Raw genomic sequence first — 26,665 nt, 5'->3', positions numbered from 1 at the left:
TAATAGTTCAATAATAATGAAGTAAATTTTTCCTGAACGTGCACTGTGAGTTACAGATTGACGGACCATAGGATGGAGGAGGACCCTGAAGCTGATCTGACTCATAATTGCCCATTAACTCTTTCAATAATAAACAGTAACACATACACATACAGAAATATACACAAAAAATAACAAACTTGTTATCCCAATATCACCGTTGTAGTCTATGAAACTGTTGTGACTAAAGTTTTGTTTCTATAATCACCGTTCTCCAGTAAATTTGCTGTTCCTGTAAATGATAATTATCTTTATAAGTTTCACTTGATAATGAGACTGTAATTGAACAAGCTTATACATCGGACTGAATTTCTTAACTATTACCAGAAGTACTTCAGTCGAAAGGCCGTTTGAAAAAACTCATTACTCCAAAAAGTTACCAATTCTTTTAATTACTGTAACTGATCATTTGAGCGCTTTCACTTTCTCATATAAGGAAAACTCGGAACTTTCTCGTAACATGTATCGGGCCCTATGAACGTTGATGACTTACAGCAAAACAAGGTGCATGAGACAAAGTTGGTCTTAATCACTTATTAATTCAACACTTCAGTAAACAGTGGTCCGTGCATCCATTTACAAAATTATTACTCTTCGTTGAGACGAATTCAGTTGCTATCTTCTCTGGCGATTCGGGAGGCAATGTTCTCAGTAAAATATCTTCTTGGCGTCGTAAATTGATTTCAGAGTTACCAATAAATGCCATGAGACATCCGCTAATAACAATCCAGAGCCGGGGCATAATTACACCGCCTTCCTAGAAATCTCTGCCTCAATAATGACGTGGGATTGTTGAATCGTCGAGAACTATCCATCTGAGTCACTAAGACTTCTCATGAAAATCGCAGTGTTCCACTGTTTACATTTCCCTCCAAGACTTTTCGCTGCGAAGGGACTTCTCATGAGATTTTCTATCGTATACAATCCTACATCCCCTAAGTATGAACCAGTTACGTTTCACAGTTCTGTTCATAAAATGGCATAGTTTCAGAGAAAAAGCCATTTAAAAATGTTTCCAGATTACATCAAACTGGAGAATATTTACATGTATTTCTAGTCAAATAACTTCCAGTTTCTAACCCACACTGCACGACCGTTTCACGCAACAGGTATTGACTAACTCGATACAAGCAAACGGCAAACACGTTAGTCTGAAAACAGTTTCTGTACAATGGTTCCTACTGTGATTACTTACAGATAACGCTGTGATTTTATACGCACTGATCGTCAGCGTTATAAAGCTAAGTATGCTTCGTAGGAGGTGTGCCAAAATCGTCCAGATCAGGCACGGGCAACTTTTGCTAACGTGCAGGCGTAATTTGCATACTGAGCTCGCCGGATGCCTTGTCAAGTGACGCGACGTGACAGCAGCGCTCCTAGGGCATAAAACGTCGAGTACGTTGATGTGTGTGGGATGGGGGCATGGGGGCAGATGCACAAATGGGAAGGGCAGCCCTTTCCCGACACGTCATTCCAAGAAACATGGCTTAAAACACACATTTGCGAAAGATCATTCACTTTTTGTGCACCCTATCTTCAGATGTTTTCATTTACGCGTCGTGAACATCGTATGTTTACTTAAGACGATTTAAAATAGCTACCTCAAAAACTTCGGTTGCCAAATTCTGCAATGCCTTTGGTAATAAATAAATAAATATATGAAAAAGGTGCCCATGACTGGTTGCAGCTAATTCATTATTAATTACCTTAAGTTTCAACAGCTGTAGCGTCCTAATATGTACATAACGGATAAGAATTATTTATTAATGTTAATACGAGAATGACAAGTGGAACAATATACGGCGATGAGACAGGAATTCATGCTCAACAAACAGTTAGGAGTAACGATGCGAATTTATTCCGCAGACCGGATTGAAGCCTGTCGTGGGCCACTAATTGCCCAGCTGTGGTCTAGATACAAATTGTTCTGTTTATTTTCATCAAACGTATTAAATGCCTAAACACACACAAACAACTGGAACATCAATACATACAGAAGGAAGACCACTTAACTGACAGGAAAATAGATGGACATTGGTAGTGCCAAAGCGAATACTGGCCTAGAGAACAAGTATGAAAAGACGGGACATTTTCGATTGCTAATAGACAGCAGGAAAGACACAGAATATTTACGAATATGACAGAAGACCAAGAAGACAGAAGTGAAGAAGAGCGTCCGTTATAAATTCACGGGGTATGGTACACAGAGTAGCAGTTGGACATACGCCTAACATCAAAGCATAGAAACGAAAAGGGAGTAGAAACGTCGAGTACGGGTTGAAAACGTGGAAACGTTTATATTTCAACAAGAGAACGCAGCCAGAAAGTCGTGTTGTTACAGTATTTCCGTAGCTGGGAGCAGATAGTAAGAAGCCCACTCGTCCACAATAAATTTAAGACATATTATGCAGGTGAAGGAGAGCGGAATATAAGGAATCGCACAAGGTTGCACTAGCGATCTGTAGACGTCAAAAGTAAGGGGAAGGAAGAGCCTTCGCAGAGGGTTATCACAACCATTCGGGAAAAGAGATACGACGCTTACATCGAATGGGTGTTCTGCCATTGATTTCTAGAAAATATTGGCTCTGCATAAATTGAAGCCGCAGTGCTTGCCAACGGAGAAGACCCAAGACCGGGCCAGCCTTTTCGTAAGGAGAGAATATGCGTTCCGATATGGCGACGCCTTCCGCCGACAGAGCGCAGGAAGCCTGCCCCGGCTGCGTAGCCTCCTCGTCGGAAAAACGACGAAGCGCAGAGGAAATGGAGGGGGAGAGAGAAATTCAGACTGCTGTGAAAGGTGGAACAGCGGAAGGGCATTAAGGAGCTGACGTGAAGTGCGACAGAAAGAGCTCACAGATTATGGAGCCGGGTCGCGTTCCAGAACAGTGTGGGTGGCGTCACAGGGCGTTCTATTGAAAGTGGGGAGAGGGGTGGTTGTCTGGAGAGAGGGGAGGTTGTCGTAAGGGCGGAGAGCGACCTGTCGGCGACATGTTGATCCACCCTCACAGGAACCGTATGTTTCTCATCTCGTTGCCACTCGCGTCCCTCCTTTTCTATCCTGCTACCCCTCTCCTTCGAATAACTTCACAACTGTTTCCCCAACTCTTCATTCAGCTGTGAGCGCATCTGTGTGCCTCTGTCCGTTCCTCCACCACCTCTGTCTATCTCTCCCCATCTCTCTTTCCCTCTGTGACATTATGCAAGCAATACAGCTACAAGGTCTCCTTCTCTATAAGTACTTTACTACAGTAATATACACTCTATGTCAAAAAAGACACACCACGAAGGAAGTAACCGAATGGAATGGAAATCGGAAAAGTGGATGAACATGTACAGACAAACAAATCTCCGGCTGCGGTGGCAGAGCGATTCTAGGCGCCTCAGTCCGGAACCGCGTGACTGCTACGGTCGTAGGTTCGAATCCTGCTTGTGGATGGATGTATATGATGTCCTTAGGTTAGTTAGGTTTAAGTAGTTCTAAGTTCTAGGGGACTGATGACCTCAGATGTCAAGTCCCATAGTCTTCAGAGCCATTTGAACCATTTTGAACAAACAAATTGCTAGATCTACAGAGCAAGAACCATCTCGTTCTGCCAACTTTTTTATCAAGGAAACTGCAATAAAGCACCAACAGTAACACACTCTTCAAAACCAAAAAGCAATTAGGATCCCTTCTGCGGATCAAGCAAATAACTCGTAATTCCTATAATCAGAGCTTCCTTCAAGTCTACAGGGTGAAATATATTTAAACTGTGGGAGGTTGTAGGGATATCAAAACAAATATTTTTCCCTAATGTCATTTCTTCCTATGAGGAACGTGTAAACTGGCAGAGGAATATTTCTCTAGCGGCAAATTAAGTAAACCAACAAACACTCTGCCTCTGCCAAACCACGTTTCTGGGACCGTCGGTCCAGGAATCGACGCATATGATGACTGAAATGTGCCGGCGCCCCGTCATGTTGGAACCATATGCGTTGTCTTGTAGGGAGCGGGACTTTTCCAGCAATTTTGGCAATGCTCTGGTGAGAAAATTCCAATAGTGCCTGCCACTTAATGGCCTATGTAGCATGTACGGCCCAATTAAACAGTCCCGAACAACACTGGCCCACATATTAACGAAGAACCACCCTTGATGAGCGCTAGTAACTGTGACATGTGGATTACACTCACTCCAAACATGTGAATTGTGCATGTTGAAGACTCCATCACGACCGAACGTTGCTTCCTCGGTAAACAACACAGAGGATGGAACTGTAGGATGCATGTCACACTGTTCTAGGTAACACTGCGAAAACTGTGCTCTGGTGTGGATAATCAACTGGTTGCAGGTTGTGGACACTCTGTAAGTGCAATGGACGTAAAAATTGCTCTCGAAGGACTGTTCTTACATTCGTCTGATTGGTCCCCATGTTACGTGCAATTGCACGAGTGCTGACTGAAGGATGCCCCTTCACATGCTGGAAGACAGCTTCCTTAAATTGCAGCGTTCTTACCGTGCGACGGCGTCCCTGTCCAGGTAATCCGCTAAATAACCCGGTCTCACGCAGACGTTGGTACACAGCAGCAAAGGTCGTATGATGCGTGATACGGCGATTATTATTTTGTTGTTGATAAACCCGCTGTGCAGCTCGTCCGTTGTGGTGCGCTACGTAGTACGCACCAACCGTATCAGTGTACTCACTCCAGGTGTATCGCTCCGTTAGTAAACAGAGACAATGCACTACTACACTGGTGGACAGCAGTTTCCTACAACTGAAGAGCGTAATACGGCCTCTAAGAACTGGTTGGTCCACATCTGGGCGTAAGCATGGAATTTTTCGGCTTGTCGTAGGTTGACAGAGCTGTTGGAGGTTCTCCTGAAGGACATCGTGCTAAATTCTGACCAAATATTGCTGTAGATTGTCAGCAGTTGGGTAGCACTACCTGTCATAGTCTCAGTCTCCTCACACCACACCAGTGTTACTCATGTTTTAATGTTTGACCTTTTGAAGAACATTATGTTTTATATTTTAATGTATGACCTGAGCAACTCGGCTCTTAAATCACTGTACATTTTTGATGATATGTTCATCATGTAATTACCTTACCTTCTGATGAAGTCACCCGTAGAGGTGACGAAACCTGGTCAAAGTATATAGAAAACCTATGCAACCGGTTGGCTGATTTTTACATATTTTTCAAAACAGATCAATGACCTTAACTAACGAAGAACACACATTCCATAATCGTAGATAGTTACCTAATATAAACCTGCCACTAATCGATATAATTGTTACAAGTACATAAACTGCTTCATGAAAACTACATCAAAAACTCATCCAGTCCCTTATCTCTCTCTAATACAGATGTTGGCTATTGGTGGACATTAAAAGTTTCACTTCCTAAAGCATTAGTAAAATATTGTTAAAAGACACTGACGCGTGATCGTTTCTCCTCATCTCGCATTCAATTATTAATGAAAAGTTCGTATCCGCCAGCGATATGAACACCAATTGCTTCCGCCTGTAGCAAATTAGCAATATTGGAAAGGGGAGCAGGAAAACACATGAAATACGTGAGAAATTTGCGGCTCATCTCATTAACACTTACTCAAAAGCAATTAAATTATCTCTCCAAATGTAATGCGGCAGCTTTGATATTCACATACGTTATTCTGAATCCGATTACGAACTGTAAGAACTCGTTCGACATTAACTATATAAAGCAGCTTCGGTCATCCATTCACTTCACCCAATGTTACAAGCGCACACGGACACATATATGCGCGCGTGCTCACACACACACACACACACACACACACACACACACACACACACACACCCACACATGGAAGAGCCAATGTACACAAACATTTTACTGAAAAATGCAGATACAGCGCTGGAGACAGCACGGTAGATTGGACAACCAATGAGCACAACAGTATGCTCCATCCAATATGGTAATATAATCAAATTACCTTCCATTATGAAAGTTGAATGCGCTTAACGACTGTGATATGACTTTCAAAATGACAGAGAGCGGCGAACACTCGTAATTTCCTTTCCAGCTTTACTAAAGCAGATCTAGATTTCGGCTAGTAACTAGCCACTAATAATGCTAAAAACATAAGAAGTACATAGTCAGGGAATAGCACAAAAAATTACAAGTCATGACAGAAACTATATCGCTTGTACATTAAATTACATACCAGTAATTCAAAGATTTTATACATGCCCTTGGGCGTATATACTTTTTGCTCTGGCTCCTGTCAGGTAGGCTTTGCACAGAACTTATCGGTTCTCTATATAGCGCCCTCTACATTAACTACGTAAGTAAACTTAATAGTACAGCAATTATTGTCTCTATTAGAATTTGAAATATGCATAGGAATAGAATACAATACAAGTAAAAATAATGATACTGCTACACTCATTTGCTGCCACAATTAACAATTAACGTTAGAAGATGTAAAAAATTATAGAGTCAATCATTGTAAGTCAACAGTTTAGCTCGTTTTTAAAAAGCATAGGTAACGTTAATTCATAAAATATTTGTACACAAAACATTTAGAAACCACTGGGAGGCATAAGATGTATGCTATTGTTGTATCACGTCTTATTACGGAGAAATCTGTGTCATGTACTGTGATGTGTGTAGAAACCAAAGACGTTCCTCCTTGCATGAGAAAAGAGAACATTGTCGTTGAACTATCTCTGATATTTATTATATATTTTATTGAATGTAACGTTAATGACTTCAACTTTGCTCTTGTCCTGATCAAGAGGAAAGGAGCTTATAACTGTGAGTATTAAGTATTACAACTCAACAGTAAAAGTTTTGTTAAAGGAAGAAATAAAGGAGTGCTCATTTCGGATAAATAATTATGTGAGAACCGAACTTAAATGTTATTCTTTCTAGACATTTGGATTACAATAGAACGTTTCAGCTACACTACGTAAACAAGAAATCTTCCACAGCACTTTACCACCTTATTACCACACAATAAACCACACACAAGGAGAGTTTAGTGTAAATGAACATTTCAATATACCACTTGAAAACCGAGAATATATGCAAATCTTGCCTACAAAACCATAAAATAAATAACCATATACTTTGAGTATTCGAACTGATTTGATCTGAACATTTTTTTTTTTTTTGTATTTTTCTTTAATATTCATGAAAAGATATGTGACTCCCCTTATATAGTGAGTAATGCATAAATGGCACCAAACATCAGCACGGTAGACGGTTGGTGTGATTTGCCAATCCCTAAAAGATGTAGAGAGTACTGATCTCTCTGCTACTTCAAATAGATTTTTAATTACAAAAAATGGTTCAAATGGCTCTGAGCACTATGGGACTTAACATCTGAGGTCATCAGTCCGCTAGACTTAAAACTACTTATACCCAACTAACTTAAGGACGTCACACACATCCGTGCCCGAGGCAGGATTCGAACCTGCGACCGTAGCAGCAGCGCGGTTCCGGAGTGAAGCGCCTAGAACCACTTGGCCACATTGACCGACTTTTTGATTAAAACTACAATAAAAACAACGTACTGATTTTCTGTTATTATTTTATTTTATTCCGATGCATATTTTATGTTTCATTAGACACCATATTTGCTCTACTATGAAGTTTACGTATTACGTAGTTAGTGTTGAGGACGCCATACAGAGAACCGATGTGTTCTCTGCAGAGCCTACCCTTATTACACAGTAGTCTTGAATGAAGTGTGAAACACGTATGTAACGCAGCAGCGATGGCGAGGCATTGTAGCATCTGTGACCAGAGTGTATGCGCTTGACCGCGCGAGTGTTGCGAGCGGTTCTCAGTCAGTAGTAGTCTTTGCGAGTTAGTTGTCGCTATGCAGAGTAGCAGTCAGTCAGTCGTTGCGAGTCTGTCAGTTCAGTCGTTGCGAGTCTGTAGCTCTGTCTAGTTGAGAGCAGTACTTAGTCTGTAGTCGTCATGCAGAGCGGTCGGTCAGTAGTAGCAGCCCAGTGCGGTTGTGTGATGTAGGCGGTCGGCAACAATGGTCAAGATGAGGAATAAGGTATACTGTTAATTAATATAATCATTAGATAATGAAAAATTTTATTTATTGTAATTATTCTCCAACAAGTCTCCCAATAATAATTTTTTATTTCAAAAGCATTTTCTCAAAAGTTTAATTTTTTTTGAACTAAAGATCTCGTTGCACTTCCCATTTCATTCCACTTCTTTTTGAAGAAAAATTTCACTAGAATTACAAAAAAAAAAAAAAAGGAGAATATTATTTGCAATGTAGTTCCTGCAAGTGGTGCGCAACAACAAGAGCAGATATGTGACATCCATTTATTCTGAGGTAAGACTTTAATTCTGATTGTTTTACACAGGGCCAAAGACCGATATTTCGGTTTAATTGAATTTTTTTGTCTCTGAATGGACTTTAATTTTTTCAAGGATTTATATTTGAGTCAGATTGCGAATTTCACATTTTTTGTTGCCATTGTCAGTACATTTCATTGTGGGCAGGTTACGTATAGAGCCATGTCAATCAGCATTTCTAATTAGTATCGTTATTTTCTTTTAAAATTTTTGTGGGGAGTTTACACTTGGCGACACCCAGTCCAGGATCGTATTTCGTTGAGAGTCTTTTGAGCGACAGTCAGATATCTGCTCTTATTTGCTTAGATAATTAGGATTTGGCGCAACGCTTTTAATAATATTGTGACTTTCTTTCTACAGGTCAACGGCAATTTGCTGCTTTGTTGTATTTGTGTGTTGCTTTTGCATTGTGCTTATTTGCTTTGTGAAAAATTTTGACTATTGTAAAAGAACCAAGTGTAACCTCCCCACAAAAATTTGAAAGAAAGAAACACGACAATATTTAATTATGAATGCTAATGGACACTGCTCTAAGCGTAACCTCGCCCACAATGAGAGGTTATGTACTACATCTAATTATTCTTGCCAGTCTGTTTATTTGTTCTGCATATGCTAAAGATTTTTTCAGTGCCTGTGCACTTTGTTATCTGTCAAATAATTTGTATATACTTTTCTGATTTGCTACTATGTTTAGTATTCACATTTTGTCTTTGTCTGATATATTTTGTACTTAGTGCGTGTGCACAACATTTAAATATTCTGTAAGTGGTAGGATTTTGTTAATTAAAGAAAAATTTTGCCGCGCTTGGCAAGTCCAAATGACTCACCATCGCTGCCAAATTTTTGCCCCCCGAGTGGAGGGTTATGAAACACGTATGTAACGCAGCAGCGATGGCGAGGCATTGTAGCATCTGTGACCAGAGTGTATGCGCTTGACCGCGCGAGTGTTGCGAGCGGTTCTCAGTCAGTAGTAGTCTTTGCGAGTTAGTTGTCGCTATGCAGAGTAGCAGTCAGTCAGTCGTTGCGAGTCTGTCAGTTCAGTCGTTGCGAGTCTGTAGCTCTGTCTAGTTGAGAGCAGTACTTAGTCTGTAGTCGTCATGCAGAGCGGTCGGTCAGTAGTAGCAGCCCAGTGCGGTTGTGTGATGTAGGCGGTCGGCAACAATGGTCAAGATGAGGAATAAGGTATACTGTTAATTAATATAATCATTAGATAATGAAAAATTTTATTTATTGTAATTATTCTCCAACAAGTCTCCCAATAATAATTTTTTATTTCAAAAGCATTTTCTCAAAAGTTTAATTTTTTTTGAACTAAAGATCTCGTTGCACTTCCCATTTCATTCCACTTCTTTTTGAAGAAAAATTTCACTAGAATTACAAAAAAAAAAAAAAAGGAGAATATTATTTGCAATGTAGTTCCTGCAAGTGGTGCGCAACAACAAGAGCAGATATGTGACATCCATTTATTCTGAGGTAAGACTTTAATTCTGATTGTTTTACACAGGGCCAAAGACCGATATTTCGGTTTAATTGAATTTTTTTGTCACTGAATGGACTTTAATTTTTTCAAGGATTTATATTTGAGTCAGATTGCGAATTTCACATTTTTTGTTGCCATTGTCAGTACATTTCATTGTGGGCAGGTTACGTATAGAGCCATGTCAATCAGCATTTCTAATTAGTATCGTCCTTTTCTTTTAAAATTTTTGTAGGGAGGTTACACTTGGCTCCCATTTCTATTAAGTATTGCTTTATCTTCTTTAAAAAATTGCGGTGGGGAGGTTACAAGTGTGACAGGAGCCCGAACTAAAAGTGTTTACGTACGAGGGCACGTACAAAAACTCCGGCAAACTGGCATGTAATTTAATGCACAATGGATATAGTTTATGTCATGGGTTGTAATTTTTATACTATGCCCTGACTACTATGCCTACTATGCCTTCACGCTGAAGGGGCTAGACAAATGTGGAATACCCTTGAAATGGAGGTAGCCTATACACTGAACTAACACACAGGTTACCCTCGTGACGGAAAAGTCTATCATGACAGTTAACTATCAAATGAATGCTTTATGTTATGCGTAGATTGTTATTAACTATTTTGACAAAGATAAATATTATACCAGAAATTCCTATCATCCCAACAAATCTGCCTTTCCATTTCTAACGCTTGCAGTTCACTTTGAAAGTGTCTTTCTCAATCACTATGAATAAGAGTCAGTTATGGACCGTAAAAGAGAATAAGAAGTGTCGGAACGTTGTTTACAGAGATGTATTACAGTAATTTCCGGATTTACAAATGCACAAAGGTAATTACGATCTTTTCCGTGGTAGGCACACTGCAAACAGTCAAATTATTCTTTGCCTTTCCTGAACTATTTTGTAACTCACTATTCGGTCGCAAAAGACTTTTTCTTTCAGTAAACGAGTGCGTTGTGAGCGCCGTGTATCCTGTCACATTTTCCGATCGTCTCAAAATGTGGTATGTTTTTCGATATCGTGCGGTCTTCTTGGCCGCAAGTTGCTCGTGCTTCAGTACCTCCAAGAGTTAATTTTTTGTTTTGGCGCACACTCGTGGATAGGAGGTCTCGAAATTAGAATTTCTTTATAAGCAACCGCTTAACCGCAGATAACAATGCGGGGCGCAGCTAGTGTATTTATAAAGCCCATGTTTAGCACGTTACCATGTAAAGATGTTGGCAAGTTATTTGTTTCAAATGTAAAGTTTTCCTTCCTTTTAGGATATAACATTGGATATCTCCTTCTCGTTATGTCATTGTTGGTACTATTCTATTTTAAACAGCAATTACTTTATCAAAAAACATTTCAACTATAAAATATTGATTACGGTGTCAGAGCAGCATCTTTTGCGGTACTTGTGTATCACTGTCTTTCTGACCGAAACTTGCTGCTTTTGTTCCAGTTGCTCCGTCGGTGAAGGTCCCCAACCAGCTGCTTGGAGCCCCCCTTGGCACCGACGTGCAGATGGAATGTTATGTGGAGGCCTTCCCCAACACCATCAACTACTGGGTCAAGAACAGGGGAGAGATGCTACTCGACGGGTAAGCATTTGTGTGCTTCTTCATTAAGAAGCCTGTTGTTCGTGTTTCCAATCTAAAATTATATTCAGGAACTTGAAATTAAATGTAATTAATTATTTAAGTAGAAATGGAATCCTCGAGGAACTATGTATTCTCTATCTACTTTGTGTTGGAATCTGCTTTTGAACTGTTAAACTGAGAAAACTTCGCCTTACGGCACAGTCGTCCTATTCTGTATCAGCAATTCAGAATTATTCTCTGTAATATGTTGCTTATTCATATATTAACTGACATCTTTATTGTGTTTTTAGGTGTTTAATTCTCTTGTTTGCAAATTTTCTAACCAGACGTGGTAAACGAACTATGTACTTATGAACTATGTACTAAAGCGTTCCATGACTATCTATCTTTGAATCGCTTTGTCCCACAGTACATGATAAATAAACATATGACGTGTTCTCTCTTCCACTCCTAAAACTAGGAAACATGTTGTCAAACTCTTTCACAAATTATTCGGATGTAACCTGTCTGTAGGCTGGCGCATAGTAACACATTTGCACATGATTGTGGCAAATTGAACTAACAGAATTGGGGAATTAGCTGGCACTTACCATTGCGTCATGCTCCTCAGGTGCCAGCCAGGGTGGCCGAACGGTTCTAGGCGCTACAGTCTGGAACCGCGCGACCGCTACGGTCGCAGGTTCGAATCCTGCCTCGGGCATGGATGTGTGTGATGTCCTTAGGTTAGTTAGATTTAAGTAGTTCTAAGTTCTAGGGGACTGATGACCTCAGAAGTTAAGTCCCATAGTGCTCGGAGCCATTTGAACCATTTGCTTCTCAGGTGTTCTTGCAAAAGGACGGGTTAACATTTTCTCTGCATTTTGAAGTCACTCGCGTGTTTGTCTTCCAGAAACAAGGCGATGCTCTTCTACTTGTTTCGTCAGATACCTAGACTTTTCAGATCCGAGTCTGAAATGCAACCCGGAATTCTTGTTGCGTTATAATAGTCGTAATGTTTTGAGCACCCGCACTTATCACCAGTAAATTTTTAACATATAACTCTTTGAAAGTTGTTACTTGTGCAGTTCACTCTGCAGTAACGACTTTGAACTGGAACTTACAGCAAGGCCCCAAGTTGGTAACCAATTTTTCAACAAAAAGTTTCCCATTGTCTCTCAATTTGTGAAAGTAAAATGTGGGCCTCATTTTCGTTAATGACTAAGTGGCTGGGACTGTTGTTACAGGAATATTACTGCCTGAAGCATTACTAGTGGCCAGTTCGATTCTTCTTAATTGTACAAGCGTCCCATTCGACTTTAAACGTTATGTGCTGACAAAATATACCATTTCAAATCCTCTCGTTTATGCACTTTGAAGCACAACTCAGACTTTATAATTTTAATGGGAACATCTGGACTTACTATTCAAATAAGCACCAAAGCCAACGACGTTATTTGATTTTTTATAAGACTATTTAGGAAAACGCAAAGACTAAAGAAACTTTCGCGTGCTATGTCACTGCCAGTAATATAGGTGGATGAAACTGGACGATACATAGAAAGAATTTCTGGAGTATAGTATAGGAGGTGACTGAAAGAATAAAGCGATGAGAAATCACACTTTTATTCAAAGACAGTAATTGCTCTGAAGTCACTGCGGTTCATGATGTTCCCACTTGCAGCAACACCGAAGAGTACCGAGGAGTTTATTTCCACATTCTCTCCCTCTCTTAGATGTAAACGTCAGGGTGCTGCCTCCCCCCCCCCTCACCACCCTTAGCCCTCGCTCCTCTTTCCGGCCCTTCGATGCACGCAGTCCCCATGACGCCATTACCAGCCACCGCCTACCGATTCACAATAAAGGTCCCCGGCCGACAAGTTTGCCTAGGCACTTGCTGCGCCTAATATCCATCGTAAACAGAAACTAATATCGGAAGTTTGCGCCGGGCCGGCCCTTGATGGTCGGCGGCGCAGGCCACGACGGCATTGAAGGCTACCTTAAGCGATGCCTCTGAGGCGCCCAGCCGGCAGCCTTCATACGTCTTTATGCATACTGCATAACACTGGTAACGCATCCGCTAAAGGCACCAGCTATGCCAAACAAAGGAACACGTTAATCGCGAGCACAAAACTAATGTCACGCTACATCTACGAAAACTCGTGGGCCATCTGTGTTTACCATAGAACTCAAGTATCCTATGAAGTTTACAGCAGCCGTTCCAGCACTTTATGAAACTTAACTTTTGCCGTTCAATTATCAAGGTCATAACTGACAACATTCAGCTTTTGGTCTCCTCATATATTACTCAAGAAACTGTCGACAGTACATGTTTGAGCGAAGTTAAATCAGCTAAGCACGACCAAGAAATACGAGACTGTTTCTTGGGCGTGTCAGTAAAGTTAACCAGTAATAATTTAAAACGGCCCCCTTAGCGTGTAGCACAAGTAATTACTGAAGTTGCGAAAACAAATACGCGAATTTGAGAACAAAATGTACACTACCGACCATTAAAATTGCTACACCAAGGAGAAATGCAGATGACAAAAGGGTATTCATTGGACAAATATATCATACTAGAACTGACATGTGATTACATTGCCACGCAATTTGGGTGCATAGATCCTGAGAAATCAGTACCCAGAACAACCACCTCTGGCCGTAATAACGGCCTTGATACGCCTGGGCATTGATTCAAACAGAGCTTGGATGGTGTGTAGAGGTACAGCTGCCCATGCAGCTTCAACACGATACCACAGTTCATCAAGAGTAGTGACTGGCGTATTGTGATGAGCCAGTTGCTCGGCCACCATTGACCAGACGTTTTCAATTGGTGAGAGATGTGGAGAATGTGCTGGCCAGCGCAGCAGTCGAACATTTTCTGTATCCAGAAAGGCCCGTACAGGACCTGCAACATGCGGTCGTGCATTATCCTGCTGAAATGTAGGGTTCCGCAGGCATAAAAAGAGGTGACGGAGACGTGTAACCAATGGCACCCCATACCATCACGCCGGGTGATACGCCAGTATGGCGATGACGAATACACGCTTCCAATGTGCATTCACCACGATGTCGCCAAACACGGATGTGACCATCATGATGCTGTAAACAGAACCTGGAGTCATCCGAAAAAATGACACTTTGCCATTCGTGCACCTAGGTTCGTCGTTGAGTACACCATGGCAGGCGCTCCTGTCTGTGATGCAGCGTCAAGTGTAACAGCAGCCATTGTGTCCGAGCTGATAGTCTATAGTGCTGCAAACGTCGTCGAACTGTTCGTGCAGATGGTTGTTGTCTTGCAAACGTCACCATATGTTGACTCAGGGATCGATACGTGGCTGCACGATCCATTATAGCCATGCGGATAAGATGCCTGTCATTTCGACTGCTAGTGATACTAGGCCGTTGGGATCCAGCAAGTCGTTCCGTATTACCCTCCTGAACCGACCGATTCCATATTCTGCTAACAGTCATTGGATTTCGACCAACGCGAACAGCAATGTCGATATGCGATAAACTGCAATCGCGATAGGCTACAATCCTACCTTTACCAAAGTCGGAAACGTCATGGTACGCATTTCTCCTCCTTACACGAGGCATCACACCAACGTTTCACCAGGCAACGCCGGTCAACTCCTGTTTGTGTATGAGAAATCGGTTGGAAACTTTCCTCATATCAGCACACTGTAGGTGTCGCCACCGGCGCCAACCTTGTGTGAATGCTCTGAAAAGCTAATCATTTGCATATCACAGCATGTACTACCTGTCGGCTTAATTTCACGTCTGTAGCACGTAGTCTTCGTGGTGTAGCAATTTTAATGGGCAGTAGTGTAGCAAAATAAGAAAACGTCCTACATAACAAAGTAAATGAGTAAATGGTTACACCTGACATTTATGCCTGCGTGACGACAGCTTTGCATTGTGAGTTATCATTACCTGCCGAACAAACAGGGTTTTATAAATCATTGAAGCGATTTCACAGATTCGCTGTATCTATATTATTTCACATGTTGGTGCAGGACATCACTAACACATAGAAAAGCTGGAAAAGTGTTCTTTTATTTATTAAAAGTCCTCCGTACGTGCCTCCATACTCATTCTGCAGATATCTAATCGATAATCAAGTTCTTCCCATGTTCGGCACAGCACGACCACATCAGTATGTTCAAAGGCGCTGTTGATGTAGGCTCGCAATTTCGGGAGTTTCGTTGGTAGAGGAGGCGAAACACTGAATTTCCCACGCTACCACGCACAAAAAATTGCAAGGGATTACGTCAGTAGAGCGTGGAAGTCATGACGTGAAATTTGCCTGTACAAGTGTTGCGTTTTCTGACTATGCCAACTAACGTAGCGGCAGTGAATTTATGAAATCTATTTCATCGTAATAACTTTGCATTTTACATGTAATCGACAGTTAGAGTTAAACAGCTAACCTGATGTGATATAGCACGATTTGTGTGTGTGTGTGTGTGTGTGTGTGTGTGTGTGTGTGTGTGTGTGTGTGTGTGCGTCAAGAATTTTCGAAAGCATGCACTGTCTTCGTTTTACCAGTTTTAAACAGTTAGTAATAAAAATACACTGTGTGATCAATAGTATCCTCCGGTCACATGTCTGAAAATGACTTATAAGTTCGTGGCTCACCCCATCGGTAATGCTGGAATTCAGTATGATATTGGCCCACCATTAGCCTTGAAGACAGCCTCCACTCTCGCAAGCATACATTCAGTTAGGTGCTGGAAGGTTTCTTGGGGAATGACAGCCCATTCTCCACGGACTGCTGCACTGAGGAGAGGTATCGATGTTGGTTGGTGAGGCCTGGCACGAAGTCGGCGCTCCAAAACATCACAAAGGTGGTCTGTAAGATTCAGGTCAGGACTCCGCGTAGGCCAGTCCAATACAGGAATGTTATTTTCGTGTAACCACTCCGCCACAGGCAATGTATTATGAACAGGTGCTCGATCGTGTGAAAGATCCAGTCGCCATCCTCGAACTGCTCTTCAACAGTGGGAAGCAAGAACGTGCTTAACAAAGTAGACTGTGCTGCGATAATGCCTCGCGAAACAGTAAGGTGTGCAAGCTCCCTTCATGAGAAACACGACCACACCATAACACCATCGCCTCCGAATTTTACTGTTGGCACTACAAACACTGGCAGATGATGTTTACCGGGCATTTGCCACACCCACACTCTGCCATCGGACAGCCACATTGTGTACCATGATTCGTCACTCTACACAATTTTTTTTCCACTGTTCAATCGTCGAATGTTTACGCTCCTTACACCAAGCAAGGCGTCGTTTGGCATTTAGCGGCGTGACGTGTGGCTTACGAGCAGCCGCTCGACCATTAAATCCAAGTTTTCACACCTACCGCCTAACTGTCATAGTACTTGCAGTGGATGCTGCATTTTGGAATTCCTGTTTAATGGTCTGTATAGATGTCTGCCTATTACACATTGAGACCGTCTTCAACTGTCGGCGGTCTCTGTCAGTCAACAGACGAGTCGGCCTGTACGCTGCACGTGTCCCTTCACGTTTCCACTTCACTATCACATCGGAAACAGTGGACCAAGGGATGGTTATGAGTGTGTAAATCTCGCGTAGAGACATATGAAACAAGTGACACACAATCACCTGTTCACGTTCGAAGTCCGTGAGTTCCGCGGAGGCCCCCATTCTGCTTTCTCACGATGTCTAACGACTAATATGGTCGCTGATATGGAGTACCTGGAAGTACGTGGCAGCACAATGCACCTAATATGTGAAACGTATGTTTTTGGGGTTGTCAGAATAGTTTTGACCACATATTGTACGTATTCCCCAATCTATTCATACATTCATCGGTAATAGACAGTATGTATGAAGTGCTACTTATGTGATTCAGAACTAAATATTTGCAATCAAGCTAACATTTGAAGAGGTTAGCGGAAGAAAGTGCTAATCCTCAATTTAGTGGGAATTAATGTCATCATGCTACCTGTCGTGGTTTCAGCTGTAGTTCATGCTGACACAAGTAGCTCCATTGCGCTCCTAGAAAGGATTTGTCGGCTATATACTTGTACATTGTTTTCTCTTACCTTTTGTGTTATTCCCTTTGAAAGAACACAGTGCCATGCAATAGTGTCACCATGGCGGTAGAAAGCTTGTAATCGAGTAAAGAGATGGATCCTTAGCGAGGCTGTTAAAGGTAAAAGTAATCCTTTCTTTGATAACGGTGATGCATATCCTGAATATTCATCCAGTGCTGAAACAAAAGCCATTGTGGGTTAGCGATGTATTGCCACCAATAAAACGTCGAAAGGTGTTGACAAATCATCTGCTAAATTTCTTGGAAATACTTCAATGTTAGCAGTACATACATTTAATGAAAGATGTATCAGCAAACATCTTTAAGGTTGTTAGAGTTACTACTCTGTTTTACCTTGTAACAATAGAAAAACCTACAATGAACACTCGTGAAAGCCAAGAAGAAGATATAACTGCGACTATTTAAAAAACTGAAGGAGCATTTCGAAACTTAGAAAACAATAAACTAGTGGAGACGTCTCTATTACAGCGGTACTTTCCAAATGGCATCTACCAAAAATATAAAACCAGTTAACAGTAATCTCCGAGGACAGCTGGACAACACAAAAAAGTCCCATGAGAGTGGAATGTATTCTTGATGCGTCCAGTACATAATAATGGCAATAGAAAAAACGTTAACAACTACAGAGGAATTACTTTGCCATCAGTCTCATATAAAATATGCCAGACAGGTTAAAAATTACACTGGACTGTCACTGAGGTAAACATCAAAATGATTTTTGGCTAGGGAGATCAGTAGCGAAGACATATGCAATGCATAGACGATCATTCGTGTCACAGAATACTGAACTCATGAGATAACGTAGTCACGTTTCTGGTTTCGAAAAGGCCTTTGATTCCGTTGGCAGACAGGGTATAGATAAAAAAAAATTGTCTAAAATCTAAATTAATAAATCTAATTCGTGGAACATTTGCAGGCAGTAACAATAAAATTTCTTAATTTATTCATTATTATTTGAGTTTTACTCGGTTGTCACATTGAATGGACACCCGAAAGCAACGCCAGAGGGTGCCTGGCGTTACCATTAGCTTAATAATCTGCATGAGCTGCAATCATTCATATGAATGCGCTACGGTTAAAGCCGATCGCGCTCTGGGGTCGTTGTAGTGCACCGCCGTGTTTACGGTTTGCGCGCGATGTCTTGTTCTGCGCTACTACTGCTGCCGTCGCCTCGATGAGGTAATAAGCATTTTTCGGTTTCTCCTTCGTTCTCTGCTCATGTCTGATTCAGGTGCTTTATTTCATTAATTTTTAATATTTTTTTCGTATGGGTTACCTTTTACTAAGGTTTGTTCGGTGTCATACCTTCTTTGATGGATGCTATTTGGCAGAAAAATTCTAATTTTTTAAAGTTAGTTACATTAAGTTTTTCTATGTAACTTTAATCTGACGGTGTTTGAAGCTTGTTCTGCTTTTATAGTAACCCGGGACAGGAACACGCCAGATGTAATGTCGTCGTCCCCTTATATTTTGAGATAACCTGATGATTCACTATCCGAGCGAACCGCGTCGTTCTTCAAACAACCTGCGACTGTTTTTTAAGTAGTAGCAGTAGAAGGTTGCTGTACAACCACGCCAAGATGGAATGGAATAATTTTTAGATAAAATTTATGGGACAAATATCTCTGCCGTTTGAAAGAAACACAGGTGTACGGCAAGTTGGTGGCCTATCATCAGTTCTGTTTAACTGCGTTGTAGAAAAAAATAGTGAGAATTAGTGACGAAAAACTGAATGAAAACAAGATTTCAACAGTAACGTCATTTTCACATTTGCGGACATGTAGTAACTTTGCTATACTTTCTGAAAATGTGATATCTGCTGCAACACAAATTGACCTTTCAGAAGAAACAGCCTGCACAGGAAAACAATTTTCTTACAAGCATTAAAAATGCACAGAAGTTACTGAAAATAGGTATTTTCCTAATTGAAAATGTTAAAAAATTAAATGTATTAAGGTGTTAACCCAAGAAGACAGTTCGGAAGAAACTCCTGTAGTGGGAAGGGTACATAAAATGGGAAGGGCATATGATATAACCAGAGACTTTTACAAGTAACCTTGCCTGTCTGAAACTGCTAACATAAAGCATTACAGTACAGTAGTGAAGCCAGAATCTCAGTATGAAAGTGAATGACCAAAATTAATCTATAATTTACACAGATTATGAATGCTACAAAGGAAAATGTTTGGCATACGAAAATTTATGGAAGATTGGAAATTACGTAGTAATTAAATCAATCGAAACGTAGAAAACGTATCAGAATTAAAGACAAAAATAAGACTAGTATTATTTGGACACTAATGAACGTCAGTAGTTTAACCAAAACTATTTTCAAATATTTTGGGATAAAAAGTCCACTAGTTGTATCCATGAACTAAAAAAAGGATATAGAAGAAAATGATATAAAATGATACAAAACCAGAAGGAATAACCGACAGAAAAATGTCTGGCGAAAACAGTATTGAATATGGAAGGATTTCAGGTTAAAGGAGGGAAAAAACCTGATATTAAATGTCCATAAGATAGGAAGAGAAACCATGGGGAATATATGATGTAATATCAGAAGATAAGAAAACAATGATATAGGAATTAATATTGGCATATTGTCCCTAGCTGGCCTATAAGAAAAGGATTAAGAAAGAAAAAAAATGAGTTTGAGGTTTGGCATTCTTTTGGCCCAATGGTCAGCCATTATGGGTCAGCACAATATTTCATCCTGATTGATTTCTTTACAAGCAATTTTAGGAAGGAGCACAACCTAGATTCACCGAAAGAGGAGTGGAAAGGAGGTGGCAATGTTAGTGAAGGTCAAACATGAAGTGAATGGAGAGTTTTCAGATGCTGCATTACAAAAAAGTGACAAGGAGGCAATTCCTACCATCTTATAGTTAGACAAAAAAATTTACCACAAAAATTATCATCCTAAGACAAATACCTGCATACCTACTATGCATACCTACTATGAATCATTGCTATGTTGAATGCTCTCAAGTGAAATAATAAGGTAACAAATAACCTCACGTCGTTTCGTTTTATAGTGTAGATTATTTATGTGAGAATTTTTGACTCTGTAATATTCTATTTTCTGTTACAAAAGAAAAGAAGCAAGAGACTGTGACAGGGCTCTAGCTACTGATGCAAATCCGTAAATCACCTATTTTCTGGCAAAACTTTTCCAGGTACTTTTAGATGAAGGCACTGCTTACTCTCAGTAGTAGGAACAATGTTAAAAGTAAACAGTTTTCTACGACTTGTTAGAAACTCTTTCACACCTATGGCAGATTATCTAGCTGTAAGAATAGTCTAACATATCGTAGAAAAAATTATATGTAACTCCATTGCTATTTACGTTTTAGAGACTGAATGAAACATTAACACATGTAACCTAAAACTGTGTTCTCCTGTGTCAGCACTTTCTTCCACCGACTTCATTACTTTCTACTTTTGTTTCGTTGTACTTCACTCAAGACATCTGAGTCTGTTAGGCTAAAAAAATTTGTTAAAACTATAATGAAACGGACGAGAGGCGTTCAATATGTAGTGCAATACATTCCTTTTCTCCGCCAATTTCGGTTGAAAAGAGCGGAATTTTTTAAACGACATAGTGGAATATTCCCGTTTCAGCCTCTGTAGTTTCATGAAGTTCTGGTAGGTGGAGGCGCTAAACGCTGCATTCAAAATGCTGACAGCAGCGGAGGTGCGTTCCAAACAGACAGCTGTCATTCCTTCTGGCGGAAAACCAGGGCATCGCAGATATTCGTGGGCGCTTGCAGAATGACTACGGAGACGTGGTAGTGAACAAAAGCACTGAGAATCGTTGGGCGAGGCGTCCATCATCATCGCCGCAAAGTCGTGCGAACCTGTCGCATTTCCCGCTTGCCGGCCTGCCGTACACAGCTGTGACTCTTGCAGTGTTGGAAGGAGTGGACACTCTTATTCGAGGTGATGTACGAATCGCAATCACACACCTTGTTGCTCAACTGGGCGTTTCTGTTGGTACTGCTGACACAGTCGTTCACCAGCTGCGGAACTCAAAGGTAAATGCCGGCTGGGTTTCTCGCCATAAACGGCAACGGAGGAACATCTGTGTGGAATTGGTTGCTCGTTACGAGGCTGCTCGTGACAGCTTTTTGGCGGACATCGTCAAGAGCTCTGAAACATGGGTTCATCGCTTCGATCCAGAAACAAAACGGCAGAAAAGGTTCAATGCCACACCCTCATTTCGTAAAGCTATGATGACAGTCTTCTGGAACTCCAAAGGGGTTATTCTGTTTGATGTCCTCCCTCATGGTACAACCATCAACTGTGAAGTGTATTGTGCTACCGTCAGGAAATTGAAGAAACGATTTTAGCGTTTTCGTCGCCGCAGAAATTCAAACGGACTCCGCCTTTTCCATGTCAATGCAAGGCGTCACACAAGTTTGCGCACCGGACAAAACTTCATTGTACTGTCGTTCCCAACCACCCATCAACCTGGATCTCGCACCATCCGACATCCACGTGTCTGGCTCAATGGATGATTGACGCCACGGGAATCATTACGTACATTATGGGGAGGTTATTGATGTGATACCATCCAGGCGTACAGGCCCTCACATTAAGGTGGCGTAAGGCCATAGCAATGAACGGAGATAATGTTGAGAAACAGAGTTTTGAAGACCAAAGAGTGGAGAATAGTATGGTGCACTGCAGCCATGAATAAAGCAAAACTGTATACAGAAAGGCAAAAGTGTTGAGTCATTTACTGAACGCACCTCGTAATTGCAAATAATGGTAACCGCTATTCTTATCTTCGTCGTCTTCTTCTTTTTGTACTTCTTCTTTCTTCGTAATCCCTAGTTAAAAAGCAAGTTTGAATTTTTTTAGCTGGGTCTGACAGTTTCTTCTCTTCTCAAAACGTCTTAATGAATTAGCTGTGTTGCTTCTGGCGTTCTCTGACAACTGTTTTCACTGGTACTTTTCGCTTTATGTTCGAACGTGTGATTTGCAGTTGTGATTCCACAGACATTGTGTTCTCTAATGCTATTCATATGACACTAATATTAGTGGGACAACAAGTTGTTCTTAGAATTTTTACCTCTACCTTTCGGTTTCCGTGCATCTCTGAATAGACTCTTAGGGATGTAGTTCCTAAGGCATGATAATTGTTTGGTAATGCCGAGGTTTCACACTACTGGATATCTATCTTTTATTGTAGTGATTCCACGTTATTCTGAAAGCGTTATGGAGTTTGGTGACTCTTTCGTAACTGGCTTCTCTGCCTTGTCCAGACAGTACTATGATCCCTACGAGATATTTAAAAGAAGATGCGTGTGAAACAATCCTCTGGGTCGTTTGCAGTGTGGATCTTCTGGTATATGTATGTAAATTTTCCATCACTTGAATCTTTTCATAAGATACTTGTATTTGAAGGTCTTTCTTTGATAGTGCTTCTCGAACGTGATTTCTTCCATAGTCTTAGTGAAGACACCTAGATATCCAGCAAAGGCTAGGCACTTCACTTTGATTCTCTGTCCCGAGGGCCCCATGTTCATACCCTCCACCTCTTTCCCCTATTCTCTGGTGACAGTTTAACTCAACGTTAATAAGAAGCGGGAAGAGGCCATTTCCTCATCGAACTCCTCATAAACGTCATAAATTTCACCAGGAGACGTCGCCTGAGATGCTGTGTGTGGGAGGATCTGGTTTATTAGTTTTCTAGTCTTCCAGACTACCGCGAGCTCCTCTAAAGCGTCCAATACGGTTTGTCTGTCTGCGGGGTAAAACTCCTTCTTGAAATACACGAAGGTGACGTGTGTACTGCTACTTCGACGTATCCTTAATGTTGCCTTGAAACGGCAAACCTGCTCAGCACACGATCTGCCCTTCTTAAAGCCTGCTTGATATTCACCAATCAAATGACCTGTTTACTGTTCAACTAAGCTTAAGGGAGCTTTAGATAGAAGCTTGTACATCACTGGCAGAACAGATAGCCCGCTTATTCACAGTAGCTTTCTGAAGTATTCTTTCCTTTAATTAATGGTTCCAGGCCAATCCAATTTGGGGAGATACAATTACGCCACAGAATGATTTAAACAGGACATTTGTCTGACTTTATCACAGGAAACGGAACACAATGTATTATTTATACAAGTTGTATAAAAAGAAGCAAAAACCTGTGTCTGACAGTCAGTCTACAAAGTACATTAGTCGGACTGCACAGTTACAAATCTTGACATCAAATGCTTAGAGGTGGAAGATCATGTCATGGGGAACCACTTTTGTCGGAGGCAAGTTGTTCACTGAGTCTTTGCGGCGACACTATGTGTGATGTTGTATTGATTATACCATGAGAGGAAGCACTCTGCGGTTTGTGTATCCCCTGTGCATTGCCTATAATCCAGTCATCTGTTGAGAATCAGAGTTTGTAGTCCCTCAAAAATGAAAATTTCTCTTGTACTTCTAAGATTTCTTTCTCCGGTTAGAGGCAGTCATTATAAAGTTTTCTTTCCGTAATCACTATCAGTTTACTGGTGTACGTATCATGCTGCACACCTGATTAGCAGACTCTCCTAGTTCAGTGAAATCTCGTCATTGCAAAGCCAGAAAATATCAACGGACGCCTAGCGTTGTACGGAAGAGTCAGCAGGTTTGCCTGTCACAAAATTAGTTCCCCGTGAGTGGTCTACTGTCCCTACTTGTTTGATACAAAGACTTTGTAACATAAGAAAAGATGATCTTCTTCATGACAAAAGTAATCCTTCATAGGATAATCATATTTATCACGCTCTATTAGTGCGAGAACTATTCGGAAAGTGTGGTCCGATGGGATACGAAATGAAAACCTCAGTGAAAATCCGATGAAGCTTTGCACAGATGCGTTGGGCACCGCCTGTAGTACACCCTTCGATCGCGTCACGTCGCTCCTTTCAGTTCTGAGGACAGAACACGGTGACCACGTTAAGATGCTTAAAACAATAGTTTCTCTCGCCAAGTAGGCGATATTTCGCCTGATGCCATGCAGCCCACACAACATACCTTTAATGCGTTTACTTCTGCATGACATATCTCGGCCGCACTCAGCAGGGGCAATGAAGATGCTCCTGAAGCGTTTTCGATGGGGAGTTTTGACTGATCAGCCACAACAGCATCCGTAATTGACTTTCCCTGAGTTTCATCTCTGCTCGCATGAATCGGTGGGTATGAACATAATGTTCTGGCACAAACAAAGAACTGCAGACCAGTATAGAGAACTGGCAGGAACGACAGGCGGCTGTCTTCTATGACGAGGGTGCTGGAAAGTTGGTACAACGCTACGACAAATGCCTAAATCGGAGCAGCGACTATGTAGAGACGCAGCGGGAAGGTGTAGCTAACTGTTCCAAACATTTTTGATTTTTACAGTGGCTTCCATTTAGCAACGGATCGGACCTTATTATCCGAATAGACCTCGTACATCTACACTGTTGTCTTCTGTTTTTTCATCTCAGAATTTTGCTGTGTGGTTCAGCTGTACCACTGGTATCCTAACTTTTTGAGACCATTAAGCACGAGTGCGATCAGATATTAGCTGTTACCACTGCCTGCCGTGTACACACCTCTATCACTAGCAATAACGCCTAAGTAAACTTTAAAATGGAAACAAATTTTCTTCCAATGTTTTTATTATTGAGGCTACGAACCCCATATAATGTTTATTTTTTGCCGGTGTATTATTAAACCAGGAAATATTGATTCAATTAGACAATTAGTTACTTCTTATTTGTTACAACCGCTTCTACATTTGGTGTTATTGGAGCGCGCGCGGGCGCCTTTGTGTATGTGTGTGCGTGCGTGTGTGTGTGTGTGTGTGTGTGTGTGTGTGTGTGTGTGTGTGTGTGTTTTAGAACTCTCCTTCCATTGTAAGCACTGCCGGCAAATCCTTTTCAGAAGAGGAACATACGGTACCACTCTGTACAAATTGTGCTGCCTCTTTACTGCTCCTTTACCTTGCAACAGCTGCCTCAACCACTCTCTGCACCTCATTTAAAATCAACAAGCTAAAACTATAAATAATTTATTGTTTGTATATTGTTTGACTGCTCGACTCCTTACCTCTGAATTGTCAGAAATAGAAAGACTTCAGGCTGCTACTGGTTTGTTTTGTACCTGAATACTGTCCACTAATAATAGTATATAATAATAATAAATATAATAATAATAATTAGCCGGCCGAAGTGGCCGAGCGGTTCTAGGCGCTACAGTCTGGAACCGTGCGACCGCTACGGTCGCAGGTTCGAATCCTGCCTCGGGCATGGATGTGTGTGATGTCCTTAGGTTAGTTAGGTTTAAGTAGTTCTAAGTTCTAGGGGACTGATGACCTCAGAAGTTAAGTCCCATAGTGCTCAGATCCAGCCAATAATAATAATTATAATAATAGTAAAACTGTTTACCACATTACGGCAGCCTTTTGTACTTTCTGTTTCGTTACCCTGTCGATCATTTCGTTTGCCTGTATCACAATAAGTAACACAGCAATTTCTCGTCCACTTCAGTTCTACCAAAAGCTTGGAAAGGAAATTTTCATGAGGCATCTAACATTTACTACGTGTCTCATTCTTACTCTCATATATGCGCTATACAAGGCACTGAGTAACTGTTTACCGGATAGATATGTGAACAACAAAACCCGTGCTCTAGGGGAGCCGGAACCGTAGCTCAGCGTGTTCCGTCAATGGTGTGGCTGATCTCTGTAATACAAAACTCAGTATAGTATGCAACGGTCAGCTTCAAGGGGTGTCCTGTGACGTCCGTCTATACCAAATGACGAGACCGAAGACGAAAAAAAGGAGGGAGGGAAACGTCTTTGATAGGAAGTCAAAACGTCCTCGGTTCCGGGTTAGATAACCGCCACTGCCTAAATTGTGAAAAAGCGTTATCGATAGCGGCCGAAGACTTCCGGCATAAGAAGTCATCCTCATTCCGTCAACAGCCTTGTCAAAGAGCCCGGAGGAGCGGAGAGTAGTCCAGGGTACACTCCTGCCATTGGTGTCTATAACAGGCGGATGAATGAGCAAGGCCTGAGGATGCATATGGCAAAGGAACCATTGGATTAAAGCTACATAATGTGCATCCATAGGACTTATGGCCTGTAATTGAAAAATGGTAAGATGATCTCTCCATTGGTAAAAGTT

At 41.2% G+C, this 26,665-nt stretch overlaps 1 protein-coding gene across 1 annotated transcript in view; it reads left to right on the top strand.

Annotated features, from left to right (window-relative positions):
* LOC124620085 (lachesin-like) overlaps window positions 1-26,665 on the top strand; it is a 229,745-nt gene that overhangs the window by 161,699 nt on the left and 41,381 nt on the right. Inside the window, exon 6 of the mRNA XM_047146754.1 lies at window positions 11,312-11,450. Within this exon, the coding sequence (XP_047002710.1) occupies window positions 11,312-11,450 (139 nt within the window). The remainder of the gene's footprint in view (window positions 1-11,311; window positions 11,451-26,665) is intronic.

Source organism: Schistocerca americana, chromosome 6, assembly GCF_021461395.2.
Source record: "Schistocerca americana isolate TAMUIC-IGC-003095 chromosome 6, iqSchAmer2.1, whole genome shotgun sequence".
In the NCBI taxonomy this organism is placed as follows: domain Eukaryota; kingdom Metazoa; phylum Arthropoda; class Insecta; order Orthoptera; family Acrididae; genus Schistocerca; species Schistocerca americana.
Note: the sequence above shows the minus strand (reverse complement) of the source record. Positions and strands in the feature narration are given on the sequence as shown.